Below are 19,350 nucleotides of genomic sequence, written 5' to 3' on the forward strand. Positions count from 1 at the left end.
CTCGCAGACGCTTGTGAATAGCTTTCAATTCATGACGCTGTGCGCATTAATTTTTAATGATCACACTCACTGACACTGCTCCACATGCTCAGGTCAACCATCCTCATGCTCGCTGTTACAGATACTGTTTAATCTCCATAGCTTTGTCCCTTGATTTTATTTACTTGATAATAGAGGTGCTGTCATTCAACACTGACAGGAAAAGTGGCAAACTGGCTTGACCATCTCATGCATGCTTCAAGATGAGCACATGAATTCACTCATTTAATGAATTTGATGAAATCCTTCAGTAACTCCAAATCCCATCGTCAATCACCTCAAGCCATTGAATTGATTTGAGATCTTTTTCAAACACTCTCGAAAAACAATGCAGCTGCTTGACGTTGTTCTGAGAGGCAGGATCGAGTTGCTGCTAATTTACTGGCTATCTGAAACTGAAGCCTGCGGCTGGATGTTAGCTGAGTGTGTGTGTGTGTGTGTGTGTGTGTGTGTGTGTGTGTGTTACTTCTGTTTTGAGGCAGTCTGCCAGCTGACACAGTACACCTCATCTCTACTTTTAATGACATCATCCTGACCTTCCATCTATTCTACTGCAGTCATGTACCCATTACCGGTGCCTTCGCTCAAAGTGACAGAACATCAGCTAACATTCCTACACACACACACACACAGACACACACACACAAAACTAGTGTTTCCTGGTGAACCTTCCGAAGGAGAATGAAGGATTGATGTCTCCTTGATAATCCCATATTAACTGAAACTGAGACTTTTGTTTGCTGTGTCATTGTAATTATGCATGAATTACTTACCGGATGCAAATATGTGCAGTTTTATGAAAGGAATGTGAAAGAGTTGCTGTGGGTTTTGCTGTTTTACGTATGAGTCATAGATGACAGGGCAGTCAAGTGCAAACCACACAGTCATGGCAGCCATCACCAGTGTTCCATTTTTTACATCAAATTTTGCTCAGTGATGATGATTTAATGACATGTTGTATGTTAAGCAACATGCTGTTAAAAAAAAAAAAAAAAGTTATTGCAAAGCCACAGTTATTGGCTCCCTTCAAGAGAAGGGGCAAAAATGTATATGTATACTTTTTTTCCAATTAAAAATTTCAATATTAAGAAACTACTTACCTTTCCTTTAAAAGATATCATTCTCTTAATAATATTTTCTCTGACAAAATATAAAATTATTCACTGCCTTAAAAAATATTTGAGAAATATTTGACATAATTGAAAAAAATCTATTATTTTTAAATTAAAAAAGTATCCAGAAACTATATTTTCACCATTGACTATGCCTTGTTTTCCTGAAGTATAAATATGATACTGCTGTAACATCCATGGCTGAAAAAACCCCTCCATCTTGCCCAAGGGCAGCCTCACCTGAATATTGACTCTGTCACTCAATCACACATCACGCATCTCATTTACAGACACAATTTAAGCTCTCGTGTTTGTCTCCACACTTTGCGAAGTCTTGCCAAATGCATTACGATAATTCTGACATGTTTGACTGCTGTTTCTCCTGATTTCCACCTTTCTGCTTTAGCTGTTTGGATATGCTGTTTGTTCATTTTTGCTGTGCTGTGATTGATTATTGACTGCTTGTCGGACAACCAGTGCATTGTGTTACAGTTGCGTGTATCGTGACAGATACGTACAATTGAGAGAGCGATGCAAGTGCAGAAAGTTACCAAATCAGGAGGATTAGGCAGTACTCAACACCAACAGGCATAAAGTCAGGCAAACAAACTGGACAAGCTAAATGGAAACTCAACTAAATACTGCCAGATCCCTAGATCAATACCACTAAACCAGGCAGGCAAATACAGCGACTCAGTAACATCCCAGACAAGAAGGAGACTTAGCAATGAACATCTTTCATTTCATCTAAATTGAGAGTAGGTGTGTGTACTTAGAAGTCCAGTGACTGTGATCCATAGGTTGCTTGCGAGTTTAATGACTGGGTGTGGAGTTTGTCACATGACATGGAGGCCGGTTGGGAACTGTGAGAGTTGCAGTGCTCTTGACTGGGTGTAGAGCCGTGAGCGGGTATGTACGATGTGACAACATTATCACACATCATCACCATTGGGATAAAAAAAAAAACACAAAAGAGAAAACTGGTTTTCTGGCAGCACCTACATGAACCATATATTTAATGCGATATGAATATCAGTCCCACCAGTATCTATCTAATGCTAGTTCACTAACTCAATAACAAATAGAAGAAGCTGACCTTTTTTAATTGACTAACAATAGTTGTATTTTGTGCCATTGTTTTGTAGCTTGCCAGTATTTTGTGAAACAAAACAAACTTGGTGTAACATAAAAATGAACGTAATGTTAAACTAGTTCTTTAGCTAGTGTTAACCAGCTTTTTAATGCAGATAATCCTGATGTTAGTGAACTAGCTAGCTCTACCTATATACGTGTTCGGTTTTGTTGTGGAGCTCACTGCTGTTTTGTTATAATTGTTGATGTAACAAGTTAGTAGGGCATGTACTGTTTAATATACTTGTAATAACAGGTAGAGACTGATTAAAAGAATGCAATAGGTAAACAAACACTCCTCCGTACCATACAAGGCCGGCCTGGCGAGAAAGAAACCTGGTAAAGGAAAGCTCAAACAGCAGCAAAAATACACAAAGAGGACAATGGATTTCCACCATAAAACATTCTGTAGTGGGAAAAATCCCACTATAGAAGTCAGGCAATCGATGCAAAAGATTAATCTAAAAGAAAAAAAACACATTGGGCGCAACCAAGGCCAAGTTTCAAAAACCTAGAACCTGTCAGGAATAGTATCAATGAGCGTAATCCTTTTCTACACAACGAGGAGGACTGTGAGGATTGGCAAAGAAGAACCCAAAGAACATCCAAGCATCCACAGGGATCCCACGGTTACTGCTCTCCTGCCACTCCCCCCATCTCTCTGCTCTCTCTTAATAAAAAGAATATAGTATCAAATATACCTTGTCCGTGGATGATATGCATGGGTGCCCTGCCCAAGTAACAAATTTGTGTGGGAAACTCTGTAGCTAAGTAAATGTCTGGCTTATATAGGTTTTTCCTGCTAAACTGGATATTTAGCCTCCATTCCATCCATGCCACCATTTGAACCCACCCTCCCCCACTTTTCTTGTGCCTGATGGTCAAAGGACTCTTGTGAAGATTGACTGGCATCATAAATTCTGATTCCTTCTGTCAGATGGTTAAGGCTTGGCTGTAGATAGATCTTTCAACATGATTATGTCCCTAAACGTACACCCAAATCAACACAGACCTGGTTGTAGAAAAACAAAATCAGTGTTTTGGCAATCTCGGTCTACAGGTTTTGACTCCATTTAAAGACTGTCATCAGAATCGAAAGGGACAGCCAACATGTGAAACCTAAGAATATGAAGGAGCTTGAAATGTTTTGGTGGGTACAAGATCTTTTTAGAAATATTTTCCGTAGGCTTGTGTGATTGTGGTTTTTCTGAAATTACAAAATTGTAGTAAACAATTTAATCAAAAACTAGACAAGAAAACAAACATTTCTTCAATTTCAGGTTTAAGTAGATTAAGAGAGGGCACAATAATATCAGCTGTGTAGTCAGGAACTGCTGGCAGGCAGCGGCAATTGTGAAAACTCAGCTGAATGGTGGATTTTTTTAGGTTTGTGCAGATTGTGCAGTAATGTGCTGTAAACTATAGAAAAAAATCCCTGTACTATAGTAAACAGTATATTTTCATATAATCTTTTTACAAATCGAGTCGTTGAATGTCTAAATGGCTGACATTTTTCACTATTGATGCTGCTCCTGCTTCAAGTATTTGGAGAGCCAAAAAACGTGCATTTAATCATTTAATGATCATGACCATTATATTTATTAGTAAAGTGTTAGAATTTACATTTTTTTGTAGGACTGTTTAATATTTTTAGGTCAAATTCCTTAATCTTTTTTACAAAAACAAAAACAAAGTGCAGTTTATGACCAGTTTGTGACCGGTTTATGACCATGCCATCCCTAGTACATATACCTAACTGGTGTTAGCTATATGTCCTATCTAAAGGTAGCTAAGTCAAATATTCATTGATAGATTTTATTTTGTGTTAATTAACTCAAAACATTCTCCAGTTACCTTGGCAGGAAGTGAGGGTGTCTTTCAAAATTGTGAAGAGGTAATGTGAGACTGGGGAAGGGGGTGGGGCTTCCAGATAGCATCAATATCGGTTAATATCGGAGAGTATCGGTTAATATCGGTTAATATTCCAGAGTCATGTGTCGAATGGCTCATCTCCGTTTTATTGAGCAGAAAATGGCCGCTCTTTTGGCATATTTTTTGAGTGATGTAGAACTCCTAACACCTATGCAAAATGCATAAAGGTTGGCAGGTCTGGTAATATAATATAATTACAGTATAATATAATTATAGTAATATAATTGAGTAAACGTAATTAGATAGCAGTGTAATATTGTGGAGAGCTGATGAAATTGCAAAAGCCTTGTTTCCCAGTCGTGTTAGACATTACAGGAAAATACTGAGTTCTGTTGTTCGCTCTACAGTATGTCAGGAATTGGTAGAGGAGGCTGATGCAAGTGCAGAAATCTATTTATGTTAGTGAAACACATGAAATCAAAGACTAGCAACATGAAACGAAACAAAACAAACAAGAACTAGATATGCATGGCAAGAACATGAACACAACGTGGGCTAAATAACATACGACGCGACTACAAATGACAAAAGCTAGACAACGAGACACACAGAATCCAGAACCTAAATAGTGACACTAATTAGGTGAAACAGGAAACAGGTGCGGGTGATCAGTGAAGTATGTTACTTGGTCATGCGATGTGCTCGGGCTGATGGGTAGTGTAGTTCTGCACCGTATTCAGCACTACCATGACACTCTAGAGAAAGTTTCACCAAATAATATTAATATTGAAACCAATGTTTTTCTGAAAAGAAAATAGAGTACTATAGCATGTTCCCATGTATTTCAGCCCAAATGATCAATTTACAATTATGCATGTATCCATTTGATGGCAGATTTTTTTGTTATGGTTTGGAAATGGTTTACTGGCACACATTGTCCCGATTAATTATTTTTAAAAAGGTGCTGTAAAAGGAGATGCCAGGTCATCCTTCTCCATCCACTGTTATATATCAGAGGCCTGGAAATATATAATCCTGAAAAATATGTAATTATTTTCCATCACACAGAGGCACACTTCTTTGAGTGCACAGCTCATTCCTAGTTGCCAGCCGTCTTTTATCCGGTCCCTCTGCATTTTGAATGAGTTATTGTGAAGGGTGACATGATGTGATTGATTATAAACTCAGTCAACAAAAAGCAGGGAAGTAATGCAGACTGTGGATGGACTCTAACCCATCACTGAGATGGAAATCGAGATAATAGCTTGAGACAGCAGCAGTGGATGGTTACATTGTTTTAGGTAGTGAACTGTGCTTGTCATTATTGAATCGTGATAGTCTGCTTTGTTTCCTTTGTTTCCCATTACGCTATTGAGCATCACTTAAAGCCTGCACAGTCTTGTCTAAGAGGATTACCAGGAGATTTTTAAGCTTTCTGAGCTTTTTGACAGCATTAAGGGGAAGACTGGCCATTGAGAAGTTTGGGAAGATACACACAGACACACACACACACACACACAAATATATCAAGTAGCAGGCCAGCTCTAGTGGTGCTTGCACATATGCAGTGTTTAGTCCATTGAATCAAACCATGGCACATTTCCTCCTTGGTCCGATTTGATTAGGCGCTTAAGAACACTTAGGGTGTGGACCAAAATAACCTCGCTCAGATGGTCTCAGATAGGTTCCAACTCTATCATGGCTCTGTTGCAGTGAAAATGTGATTTGACCCGATGGCAGGAAGTGAACCAAACATGACATGTATTTTGATTGTGGGCCACATTTTTCTGTAGATGTGAGCTGCCAAACTGAACTGTGAAGTACAGACTCAGCCAAATGACACAGATGAAGTGCTGCACAAATGCCATGTGTTCTGGATATTTGGATCGATATAGAAAAAGAGAAAATAAAAGCTGGATATGATACAAAAATCACATACCTCAGCCAACACGTTGGTTTTCTTTTGCTTTTTGGTTTGTTTATACAGTCAATTGTGAAACTAAACCAAATAGAACCAGAAGTATCATTTTGCTTTCATTTGGCTTAATAGGTGTGAAATCACCCTACGAGACACTATATGTGATTGGTTATTGGGTCATTGACCCCCCAGAGCTAAAGCTGGGATGGCAAAGCATGTCTCTCCCTCATCAACTTAAACATCTTTCATTGGAATTCAGCATTATTTAATAAAGCATGAGTTTCAGCTAGTTAGCTTACCCATTACCTTGTGTCATTAGCTAATTTCAGCTAATGTTAGCACCTGTACTGTGACCCATGTTTGTTCATGACTACCTTAATGGCAACTAATAATCCACTTGTCCATCATGCTTTTTTAAATAATGCTGTATTCCAATGAAAGATGTTTGAACAGAACCCTGCATTAAAATCATTTAACAGCAGAATAATTTTTTGTCAATCAAGTATACAAAATGATCTAGATAATTTGCTGCACCTTCTGTTTATTGTTGATTGCTGTTGTTTATGTGGAAGCAGGTGATGCTTAAAATGGGCAGATCAAGGAGGAAGCCCTTGCAAGGTCCAGTAGAGCAGAAACTGTGCATTAGTGTCACCCAGTTCCGTATTACTAGTCGAAACATTTTCATTGCGTGTTATTTTGGACAAATGTAGGGGACCACTTTAGAACAAATTCCCAGGTTGATTTTTGTTCCCATTCTTCTGATCTTCAACGATTAAAACAAATGACTCTGTCTAGATAATACTATTTCTTTATGTCTGATAGCTGACCATTATTGCCAAATTTAATACGGTATTTCTTAATAGACCAGTATTAAAAACATACGGTACCATTTGTCTAAGCAGTACTTTTACTAATGTGCTGTCTCTTACTGGACTGTAATCTATCGTCTGGGACATATTAGCATTTGAGACATATTTTACATTTATAATGTGGCCACATGCATCTGAATACTTTCACGTTTGAGTAATTGGATCACAAGACTCATTTAACACTTGTATTTAGATGTTAATAACAGGTTTGAATTGGGCCACAGATTTCACATGGTTGGAAAAGGGCTTTATTATTTCTCATCCATTATGCCAGCTAGCAAACTGGGTGCTAGCTAGCAGATGAAGCTATGACCATATGGCTACGTTAAGCTCACACACATGGGAGAAGTATTTAACAGCAGATTAATATTGGTGGCTCAGTAATACTTGAGAATTAAAGCTCAACTCATGCTAGGAGCTATTATGAAAGATACCTAGCGTTAGCTCTAATCCACCAGAACACTAACATAACATGACCTTTGCTTGAAGACAAATTAGCAAAGTCTGTCTGTCTGTTTGTCTGTCTGTCTGGAAAACCAGATTAGGTTCAGCTCTTTATTTCATTCAGTTTAGAGACTCACTAGGGCAGAGTGTAAATAATGACCAGAAAATGTGCTGTTTTCCTTGTGTGTGTGTGTGTGTGTGTGTGTGTGTGTGTGTGAGCGGAACAGTAAACGAGTGTGTGGACAGGCAGAAGGCAAACGTCTACAATGTTTTCACAGAGCTGATTTAAACACTCCTCCCAAAGGAGACAGCTCTCTCTCTCTCTCTATCCAGCTATATATGTATCTCTCTATCTTTCTCTTTTATACACACACTGTCTCTATATTCCCTCGCTTACTCTATCTTTTTCTCATTCACCTCCATTCTCACCACCTCATTCTCTCTGCATGTGTGTGTGTGCACGCGTGTGTGTGTAGTTGTGTGTGTTACTTCTCTCTTGCTCACAATCTTGTATAATCTCTGTGGCTGATTTGTGGATGTGTGTTGGTTGACGTCAGTGGCTGGGAGTAGGTGAAAATAAGCAGCCTTTGGATTGATCACTTCAGAGAAACCACATTACTTGATTATTACATGATGCATTGTGAGATGTCTTAGATGTATTTATAGTGTTAAAGATATAGATGAACAATATATGAGAGAGCTAGTGGATTGAATGTAGATGGTAATGTATATATTATAATTATCAAGGGAGCAACCTATATGTATATATCACCTGATTTTTTTATGACTGGGATTGTAATTTTGATGGACAGGTTTGCTTTGGTGCTACACTGGTGTCAGAGTTGGAACGGATGTGGCTCACAATTTGTCGTATCAAGTTAGCTTTGTTCTATGAATGCAAAAATGGCTTGTTTGGATGTTAGGATGTTTTCCATTTTGTTTGGTCCTGATTATTTAGAGTATTACCATTTGGACAGTGACTCATGCATTCAGATTTTCTCAACTGCACTCATCATAGCTCCTTAGAGCTCAAAGCTGCTATGGATAGCTGTCCATCTGCTGTACTTCCTTCATCTGAGCCCTTCACTGTTCAAGCATTAGCCATCAATGCTGCTTCCAAGCTGTCAGTCTTCTGTATTAAAGCTCTAGACTACAAGAACAAAGAAAATATCCAGTTCAATTCAACTCAATTCAAGTCAATTCAATTAACAATGGACATTGACACAAAGCAGCTTTACAGAAATCCGGATATGGATTTAGATTTATCCCTAATGAGCAAGCCAGAGGGGACAGTGGCAAGGAAAAACTCCCTGAGATGACATGAGGAAGAAACCTTGAGAGGACCCAGTCTCAGAGGAAATCCATCCTCTGAGTGACATTAGATAGAGCGATTATGAATCACTACTCATCCACAACTATATGCTATAAAGTCAAGCAGTGTAAAGTGCATTGGAAGGCGCTTCAGATGAGCATCAGTCATTTTTGATTTCATTGGTGTTTTTAGCTTTAAATCAATAGTATCAGAGTGAAGTTATCCACTGAATAATGAATGAGACTTGAGTGTAAACTGTTTTTAGTAAGTGCAGTCTTTAGGCTACCCATGCGAGATCATCCACAGCCATCTTAAGGATATCTGTATGGTACCAAACTCTTGGCAGTCTTGGCTATACATGTGCGGCCATCCTCAGAAGCAGCGAGTGATTCTCAGGTGAAGGAGGCCCTAAGCAGAGGAAAAGATCTGGCAGGCCCAGAGGGCAGATAGAGTCAGAGTTGAAAATGGCCAAAAGTTGTGGACACCTGACCATCACACCTATATGTGGTTCTTCTCCAAACTGTTGCCACAATGTTGGAAACACACAATTGTCTAGAATGTCTTTGTATGCTGTAGCATTACAGTTTCCCTTCACTGGAACTAAGAGGCACAAACCTGTTCCAGCATGACAATGCTCCTGTGCACAAAGCGAGCTCTATGAAGACATGGGGTGTCAAGGCTGGTGTAGAACTCGAATGGCCTGCACAGAGCCCTGACCTCAATCCCAATGAACAGCTTTGGGTTGCTGACTGTGTGCCAGTCCTTCTTGCCCAAAATCAGTACCTGACCTCAATAATGCTCTTGTGGATGAATGATCACAAATCCCCACAACCACGCCCAGAAATCTAGTGTAAAGCCTTCCCAGAAAAGTGGAGCTTACTATAACAGCAAAAGGTGTCTAAATCTGGAATGGAATGTTCAGAATTCAATTCAATTCAATTTTATTTGTGTAGCACTTTTAATAATGGACATTGTCACAAAGCAGCTTTATAGAAATATATAAATTCAGGATATAAATTTTATATTTATAAATTTATTCCGAATGAGTAAGCCAGAGGTGACGGTGGCAAGGAAAAACTCCTTGAGTCAATATGAGGAAGAAACCTTGAGAGGAACCAGATAGTACAATTATAAATAATTTCCTTCTATAACTGTGTACTACATGGTCAAAATATAGTATAGTTTTCACATGAAGTCTATTTTGTTGAACTGTTTACTGATGGAGACTTGAGTGCAAAACTGTTTGTGGCAATTGCAGACCTAAAGCTATCATAGCAATTGTAGCCCTAAGCCATCATAGCAAAACTGTTCATATCACATGTGGGTGTGATTGGTCGGGTGTCCACATACTTTTGGTCATATAGTGCATCAGTCATTTAGTGAAGTGTAATGTGATGTGTAAATGTAACGTGTAAATATAAATTTCCACCAGATTTTAGTAATGCTGATGTTCTTTGTACTTGCATGAATATGCTGGTAAATGCCAATCACCTTTAAAGCACAAAGTACATTCACAGCACAGCTGATATACATTTACTGATACCCACAAAATTCCATAAAAAGGCAAAGCTCGCAAAGAGCTGAAAATAACACAGTGTGTAAATCTTCCAGTAAAACAGCCAAATTTTCTTCCAGTAAATCAGCCATTACAGCGAACACATACACACTAGCTCTTTCTCCTTTTATATGGCATCATTTCTTTTATGCTAATTGAATGGCTAGTTGTGGTTGTGTTAATTTATGGATTTGTTTGAATTGCTTTGAATTGCTCTACCTTTGTGTTTCCAGGATAGGCTCCTGATCTGTTGGGACCCCAACAGAGCCCATTCATGGCTACTAAACATGAATCAGACAAATATAGAGGCATCATTATGCACCTTACATTATATTATTAGTTAATAATCAATAAAATGACTAATAAAACTTACCAAATTCTATGCCATTGTTGGGAGGAGTTATTAGCAGTTATAATCACAATGTTATTGTTGGTATAATGTTTCATGTACCTCCCATGGTGACAGTACTGTTGTCGTAGAGTGCATCAAGGTCATTTCACACTGAAAATGTTTCTGAGATGGTGTTATTCGTGCATCTTAGAGAACAGATCCACTTCCGTTCTAACCGGGGTTTAAATTCAACTCATTGAAATGCGTGAAAGCACCACCATTCCAGTCTTGCTGCAAAATCCACAGAAATTTATTCAACACTGCAAAAATGATACCTCAACAAGTAAAGATGGCTTGAATAAAGGAGAGTTAATCTAATATTTATCATTAGAAAATTATTATGTAACAAATTTATGACCATTAAGCCTGTTTCTAGACATATGTACTCATTTCAAGCTTGAGTAACATGTCTAGAAATAGGTTTAATAATCTTATATTTGTTTAAAAACAATGTAATGAAAAGAAATATTAGTTGAATTTGCCTATATTCAAGATATTTTTACTTTCTACATATAAGATATAATTTTTTTCCAGTGAACTCACATATTTCCACTTTATAAACTACATTTAACATCATAATCTATGACAGTGCTATGATCGTGCAGCCTGTAGATGCAGGGCAAATTGTCTGTATTATAGTGTCACTGTAATAGTGCTTATTTTCTGTTACTCATTTTATATTCATCACTGACCTGTTTCCTTGTTTATTGCCGTTGGATCTCTGTATTAGCCTGATATCAGAATCTCCATCTCAGAATGATTTTGGACGCTGCGCTTGGAATACTGCCTCTAAAACACTGACGTAAAAAAGTGATAGAGAAGACAGAAAATGCATTTTTCATTTCCAGTCCATAATTATTGGCGCCCTCGTGATGCTCATCTTCAGTAACCACTTTATTCTAGCCATGGATGCGATGGATCCGGATCTCGGGAACACTCATTTCCCACTAGTAGTGATTTAGTGTAGCCAGTTCATGTACTGAATTTTATTTTTTTTTAGGTTGTAGGAGGCAACCAGAGAACCTGGAGCAAACCCATGTGGACACAGAGAACATTCATAGAAACTCAACATGAACAGTACACTGGAAGACTTAAGAAAAACTATTACAAATAGTTTATATAAAAATATTATGTTTCTCAAAATGTGATTTTATTGCTTATACTAAACTTAATTTAAACAAGTTTCAAATTACTAGATTGAATTATGTAGAATGAGCGTGATCAATTCACATAGTATTAATGTAAACCAATTACATTATGAAATCTCATGAGGATGCTGACAGTGACAGGATCTATAACTATAGTATTAAATCAACACAATGTGGTGATGTGGTAGAATAGTGCAGCAGTAATGTGGCTGTTGCAGAACCCTAGCAGTCTGGGTTTGAGCCTCAGGTTGGGTGAGAGTGTGGAGTTGAATTTTATTCTAGGCTTTGAAAATTCATGATTAAATCATGTTGGATGTGTGAAAACAAATTGTGTTAATGTAACTTAGTTCAATCGCGCAGAACCAATTTGAATTAAGTAAATTCAGTTAGCTTTTTTTAGTGTACCTGAGCTCTGAATTGAACCACAGAAGTTTTATTTAAAGTGAAATACATTTACTTCAAATAAAACTTTGATTTGTACCATATTGTCAATGTGTGATTACGCTAATTACACAAAGACAAATTTTTTTTATAACCTTTCTTACCCAATAATTCATGTCAGCCATCTGGTTCTAAAAAAGCAGTGTAAATTGAATTGTATATCATTATGGAATTGTCATTTCTTCACACACTCCTGTGTAAAAGGAATGGGATGAGCTGATTAGCATGTCTAACCACAGCTCATAATAAATATACCAAAAATATGTAATGCATAGGTCTTATGCCTTATTTTTTGCACTTGTGCTATAAACTGTACTGTTGATCCTCTCTCTCTCTCTCTCTCTCTCTCTCTCTCTTTCACAGGGACGAGGAGGAGTGTGCGAGCCTCAGCAGGAGTTGCAGAGCGAATTCTGCAGAAGCTCAGAGGCAGAGTGGAGATCACCCTACTGCTTACACTCAGACAAGATAAATTCAACTCGGGTGTGTTGCTGTCCATCCATCATGGAGAACAAAGGTACATTCTGCATTGAAATGAGATAGTGGAAGAGGAAACTGTCAGAAATCCTGATTATAGTAAAGCTGTAACAAATCACATGGAGTCATACAGTGCCTCAAACATCTAAAAAAGTCATATTATACAGGGTCTTAAGTGCTAGCTGCACTCCATTTTGCAATAAGTTCTTGTTTTAAATAAATAGGGATGCATCTGTAGCAGTTTTCAGACCAAATTCGAGTACATGTTTTTGGTATTCATCGATACAGATACGGATACAGATACAGATACAGAAATGAGTAGCTTACTTTAGGGATTGATTAAACCAGCTCTGTTTAGATTTTGCTGGTTTAAATAATGGCTATGAAAATCATACAGGCATGATCTTAGGCTAGTAGGTTTGTTCTTTATAACATTAGCTAGTTGATTTTTAAATGAAGTGTATTAGCTAGCTACATTAGTTAGCTTGGCTCGAGTAGGGTCACAGTTGAGATGAGCGTGTTTTGCTTCACTTCGGAAAAACACTTCCATAAAATCCCAACTGTAAATAAAACACATTTATATTTCATTACATCAGAATCCCTCATTGCAGCTGATCATCAGGAACAGTAACAAACTCCTCATGCTGAGTTTTATGTTTAAGGGGTTTATCAGGCTACTTGTATTGTGGAAGGATGCTGAAGTTCCAGTATCAGTATTAAGGCATCCCTCTAAATCACTATAAATGGAATCTGATGCAACTGCAGTCTACTCCTAAAAGTTTTACATAACATCCTGATGGAAGTGTTAATGTAACTCCAGAGGTGTGGATTTTTTTCATCACTTGGTGCCACAGCATTTCAGAGCTTCCAGATCACACAAGAGCAAAACCCAGGGCTGGAGAACCTCCAGAGACAAACAAGTTTTGTTCTTAAATATCCTTGTACTTGGTGAAATTTTCCCAAGCTTGGACCTTCAGCCACAAAACAGCCCCAAAGCATCACTGATCCACCCCCACATTTATAATAGGCTATCAGATGCTTTTCCTTGTATGCAGTCCCCTTTGTTACCAAATATGATGATAGTGTTCATGGCTAAAAAGTTTGATTATGGTCTCATCTGACAGCAATACATGATTGCATGTGTGGTTCCACATACTTGGAAGTTCAGGAGCTGCATTTTGTCCGTTCTCTCAGGAAGGGCAACTTACTTGCAACTCATCCAAACAGCTTGTTGTTATGGAGGTGGTATCTAATATTTGATTTTGAAACGGCTCCAACTAAACTGCAATTCTGAAGCTGATCTTTAAGGTCACCAGCCTCCTCACTATACATGCGCAGAGTGGACTGTACATACATATTACAAATGAGATTGATCCTGACTTAAACAATACAACAAAACATACATAACCAATTTATAGGCCACTATGAATCCGCCTTTAAATGAAATCTATTCAAGCGTCATTTTGTCAGGATAATCTTTGTCAACAGTGAAACCAAAGAGATCAGCCACAAGCCATGGAATATTATTGATGAGCTAAAGATCAAGCGAACCAAATATGAATATGTTATTTGGAATGAACAGATATAAATACAGGTACGAATAGGAGGTGCACTGCTACATATTTGGCTTTTTTCATCAGATATGTAGCTCTCATGAAAATGAGGCCCTGCGTGAAGCATTTACAGTATCCTTAGTAACTGCCTGGTCAGGGTCACAGTGGATTAAATTAGGCTACAAGTATCATTTATAGTATGGAAATAGAGCTAATGAAATTTGTTAGAAATACTGAAGGCAAGTACAAACAAAAAAAAATAAATGCGCAAGCAGGATTAAATAAAATGGTACCGTGCACATTATCTAGTTGAGACCAATAATGAACTCGAGTGATGTAGCTGAGGTTGAGGAACTCTCAGAGCCAGAATTCATAGACCGTGCTGACAGTGCTGGCATTTTTAACACTTGTTTTTTTTCAAAGTGTTTTTGATTGTTTCCTTAGTGGTATGGTTATTATTATTATTATTATTACACCCACTTTGGGTTTAATTTGCAATACAGGTAGAGATATTTAGAGCACAAATCTGATACAGATAGTGGCATTATCTTTACTCCTCTAGTTTTAGTTTATACTTAAACTCATCAAAGATTTTAATCACAAACAAGCATATTGTGCATTTCTATTCTGAAGCACTGTACTAATAACTGATTATTTTAAAGCTATATGTTTGAATTTTTATTTTTATTTGAATTTTCTAAAACATCTTTATCAAATGATCAAATGACAAAACAGTCATCTTTGAGAATGTGAAAATTGCTTTAGGGCACTAAAATGTTGCCCTATCATTTTTAGAGTTAATGCTGACACAGGGAGCCACTCTGATCATGGCATGTGTGTAATGACTCTGATTTGGGTCAAGAGACATTTCTTACACACATAGTATATTGATTACCCTTCAACTTTAAGGTCAACATGCTCATAACACAGGGGCTCAAGGATCCATGTTTCTTCACCAACACTCAGACACACACACACACACACACACATACACATACACACCACTAAATTCCTCATGGTTCGCAGTACCAGGAGACACTTATAATTACTTCACCATGCTGACCCAACTGCAGAATTGTGATCGTATGTCAAAGGGTTAGGCAATGATTAGGCAGGTATTGCTGATTGTCAAGTTTGATTGATAGATCCTCTGATTTCGACTGAATATCTGACTGCATGGGTCCTTGCTGTCATGAAGATGGATTGGCAGATCAATGGGAAAATATATAGTTAAATAATCAGACACACAGAGCCAGACAGGGTGATGGTTTAATGACCAGCTGGATGTATGTGCTTTAATTTAATTGATTGGTACCACACTGAGGCTTAATAGCTAGAAAGATGCCCAGAGATTCCGAATGTGTCCATATTAATTATGAGCCACATCTGTACATAATTTTTTAGCTGTCATTTTTAAACTTTGGCACTGTAATCACAAGCCTGTAACTGCACTGATTGATGTGTCTGTGGTGAAGGCAGCCATGTGTGAACACCCCAAGCAATGTTAATCACATTTACCCCCAGCTAATTACTTTTACTTCCTGCTTTCTTTCTCACAGTGTTCCATAAAGCTCCTTTAGAGGAATGGATACCTTGTTAATTTTGCAGTAATATCATTTCTAAGTGAGAATGTTCTTTGTTTTAGGCAAAACATGAATAGATAAAACCCATATTGATTACAGAATAAATGTTCTTGACACAGGAGCATATTTAGAATAATGTCTTTGATCTGGCAAATCAGTTATGGGTAACTTTACTACCCAGACAACAAACATAGAGGATTATTATTATTATTATTATTATTATTATTATTATAATTATTAGATGATGCATCTGCTTCAGATCCATAGAGCAAGATCCAGTGTCTTTAGAACCGGCCCATATTGTTACAGTTGGTCCTAAAGTGTGTTATTTTAAACCAAAGTTCAAACCCAGTTCAAACCAAATTGTCAAAAAAATTAGGTTTCATTAAAATTTTGACTGTTGTCACCACACTATTTATTTATTTTTTTTGCAGAACTGGAAAGCCTAAAACCACATATAGTCTGGTACATAAATATTTGGACACTAACAAAGTTATTGTTATTTCAGCTGTCTACCACATAATATTGGAGTTGAAATTAAATAATGGATATGATCTCAAAGGTGTAGGAATTACAGTGCTTTTTATATTTACATTTGCTCAACTGTTCCATAACACCAGGTATGTGTTATTCCTACATTATTTCACTTACAAGTAAGCAGATAAAAGGTCTAGAGATGCTTTTAAATATGGCATTTGCATTTGGAATTGAAGATCAGATTAAAAAAAAATCACCTGGTCTTTTCCCCATCTTCAGCTGTCCAGCTTGGCTGGGTCTGTTCCCATGATAGCCTCAGATTCCTGTTCTTGGCTGACAGGAGTGGAACCCAGTGTGGTCCAGTGCTTTTCTGTTCACCACCGTTGTAAAGGGCGATGTGTTATTATATCCTTCCGGGCAGCTTGAACCAATCCGGCCATTTTCCTCTGCTCTCTCTTAAGGCGTTTCCACCCACAGAACTGTCACTCACTCAATGTTTTTTATTTTTCTCACTGTTGTGTGTGAAATTTCCGGGAGATCAGCAGTTTCTGAAATACTCAAAACCAGCCCATCTGTCACCAACAACTATACCACGGTTAAAGTCACAGATCACTTTATTTCTGATATTTGATATGAATATTAACTGAAGCTCTTGACCTGTATCTGCATAACTTTTTGCATTGTGCTGCTGCCACATGATTGGCTGCATACAGTAGATAACTGCATAAATGAGCAGGGGTACAGGTGTTCCTATGTACCTATTAAAGTGGATGGTGAGTATAAATCTGGTGACTCAGGAGGCCACTGAAGTACACTGATCTCACTGTCATATTTATGGTTTATGGAACCAGTTTGAGGTGCTTTGCCAAATGGTGAATTGTGGCCATAAAGGGATGCACATGGTCAGCAATAATACTCAGCTAGGCTGCTGCTGATGCTTGATTGGTATTAAGGTGTCCAATGTGTGCCGAACAATCATTCCCCGCACCATTACACCACCACCCCCACCAGCCTGTAATGTTGACACAAGGCAGGTCGGGTCCATAGATTTATGCTGACACCAAATTATGACCCTACCATCTGCATGTTGTGGCAGAAATTGAGATTCATCAGACCAGGCAATATTTTTCCAATCTTTAGCTATCCAGTTGGTGACTCTGTGCCTTAAGTTCCTGTTCTTGACTGACAGAAATGGGACCTGATGTGGCCCATCTGCTTCAAGGCTCAGTGTGTTGTGTATTCTGAGATGCTTTTCCACCAACTGTATGTGTAATGAGTGATTACTTGAGTTGACCATAGCCTTCCTGTCAACTTTTTGGCACCATTCTGTGTAAACTCTACAGACTGCTGTCCATGAAAATCCCATGAGGTCACCAGTTTCTTAAATACTCACAAAAAACTAGCCCTGGCAAAGTCACTGCGATCACATTTATCCTATTCTGATGTTTGATTTGAACATTATCTGAAGCTCTCTCTAAAGAAACAGCTCTACTTATGTTATAAAGCACTGACACAGACTGAAGTCTTCTTTCATAAACGTTAAATGTCTCTTTACATAATGCCTTACCAGAGCAACATGTACTTTTTTCATTGTTAAATAAAAACACGTGCCCTGTGACTTGAATTACAGCCCGAACTATTGTCAGAGGTGCTGTTGTAGAAATCTAATCCACACCTTCTGACCAATCATAATCGAGAATCCAACAGAGCCGTGGAAAGTGTACTACTTATATAAAGATATAAGAATGTATTTCTTTTACTGTGCACTAAATTGAAGCGAATCAAACATGCAGGTACCTCGAGCTGGAGAGCAACGGGCAGCGCAGTGAAATCCGGCTGCACTACTGGTTAGCAGAACAGCAGAACCGCACAGAGATTTTCCCCTACAACCTCGCAGATGCTCGCTGGCATAAAGTGGCCCTGACACTCAGCACTACTCAGCTGGTGCTTTATGTGGACTGCAGCAGGTGGGCAAGATGGTGACATTATTTTTATACGACATTATCACTTGATCTAGCAAGCATACTTTGAAACAAATGACAAAAATTTTCTTTGTAGAATTTATGAGAGGATTGTGGAGACACCATCTATGGACATTCCTGCAGGTACAACTGTGTGGCTTGGGCAAAGAAATAACGTTCATGGATTCTTTAAGGTATGAATTGCGTTGACTTCAGCTCTGTATGATTTATATTTGGACATGCTTTGCCATGCCAGTGAAGTGTCCTATTTTGCTAAAGGAAGCTCATTTGTTCATTTTCATGTGAGACAGTGATTAAGCCAGCTTCTGTCAAAATGCTGATGTTAATGAACTTCTATTAGACCATGACGGTGAATAATTATTATTGTTACACTCTGTGTGTCCATATTTATTTTTCTCTATGCCTAATTCCCATTCCTAGGGTGTGATGCAGGAGGTTCAGTTGGTGTTCATGCCTCAAGGATACATCTCACAGTGTCCTGATCTGAACCGCAGTGAGTGCACATCACTGCAAAGTACACATTCATATTTCTTATGTCTTTGTGTGGTCATATAAACCTGTCTGCCAGAATAAGTTAAAATGAGCAATAATACATTTTAAATATTCTAAATAAAATAAAATAAGCTCCCCTCTGTTGATGTTTCAGCTTGTCCAACCTGCAATGATTTCCATGGTCTGGTACAGAAAATCATGGAGCTACAGGACATTTTGGCCAAAACATCTGGAAAGGTATCTGTATTTTTACTGTACTGAGTATCCCAGATTGCCTACTGACCGAGTAGCACATTTTAATTTGTAGTCATGTATTAAAGCAGAAAATGTATAATGTTTATAAACGAAAAACATTAGGCTTAAACATACATTTTCTACATAATTTAGTTTGTAGCATGTACAAATTATTTCGTTACTTACTGAAAGGTGAACTACACTGTGATGATTGTTTCTAAATTAAAAATGTCACCCCAGTTTTACACTCAGGCATAAACTAAAGGATGATCATAAAAAAGGATCCAGAGTTATGTGTTTATGTTGATAGCTCATTATCATTA

At 37.9% G+C, this 19,350-nt stretch overlaps 1 protein-coding gene across 1 annotated transcript in view; it reads left to right on the top strand.

Annotated features, from left to right (window-relative positions):
• Window positions 1-19,350, top strand: part of nell2b (neural EGFL like 2b) — a 64,895-nt gene that overhangs the window by 5,263 nt on the left and 40,282 nt on the right. Inside the window, exons 3-7 of the mRNA XM_026922638.3 lie at window positions 12,596-12,746; window positions 18,113-18,286; window positions 18,378-18,474; window positions 18,722-18,794; window positions 18,948-19,030. Coding sequence (XP_026778439.1) covers window positions 12,596-12,746; window positions 18,113-18,286; window positions 18,378-18,474; window positions 18,722-18,794; window positions 18,948-19,030 — 578 coding nt within the window. The remainder of the gene's footprint in view (window positions 1-12,595; window positions 12,747-18,112; window positions 18,287-18,377; window positions 18,475-18,721; window positions 18,795-18,947; window positions 19,031-19,350) is intronic.

This window comes from Pangasianodon hypophthalmus, chromosome 18 (assembly GCF_027358585.1).
Source record: "Pangasianodon hypophthalmus isolate fPanHyp1 chromosome 18, fPanHyp1.pri, whole genome shotgun sequence".
Lineage (NCBI taxonomy): Eukaryota > Metazoa > Chordata > Actinopteri > Siluriformes > Pangasiidae > Pangasianodon > Pangasianodon hypophthalmus.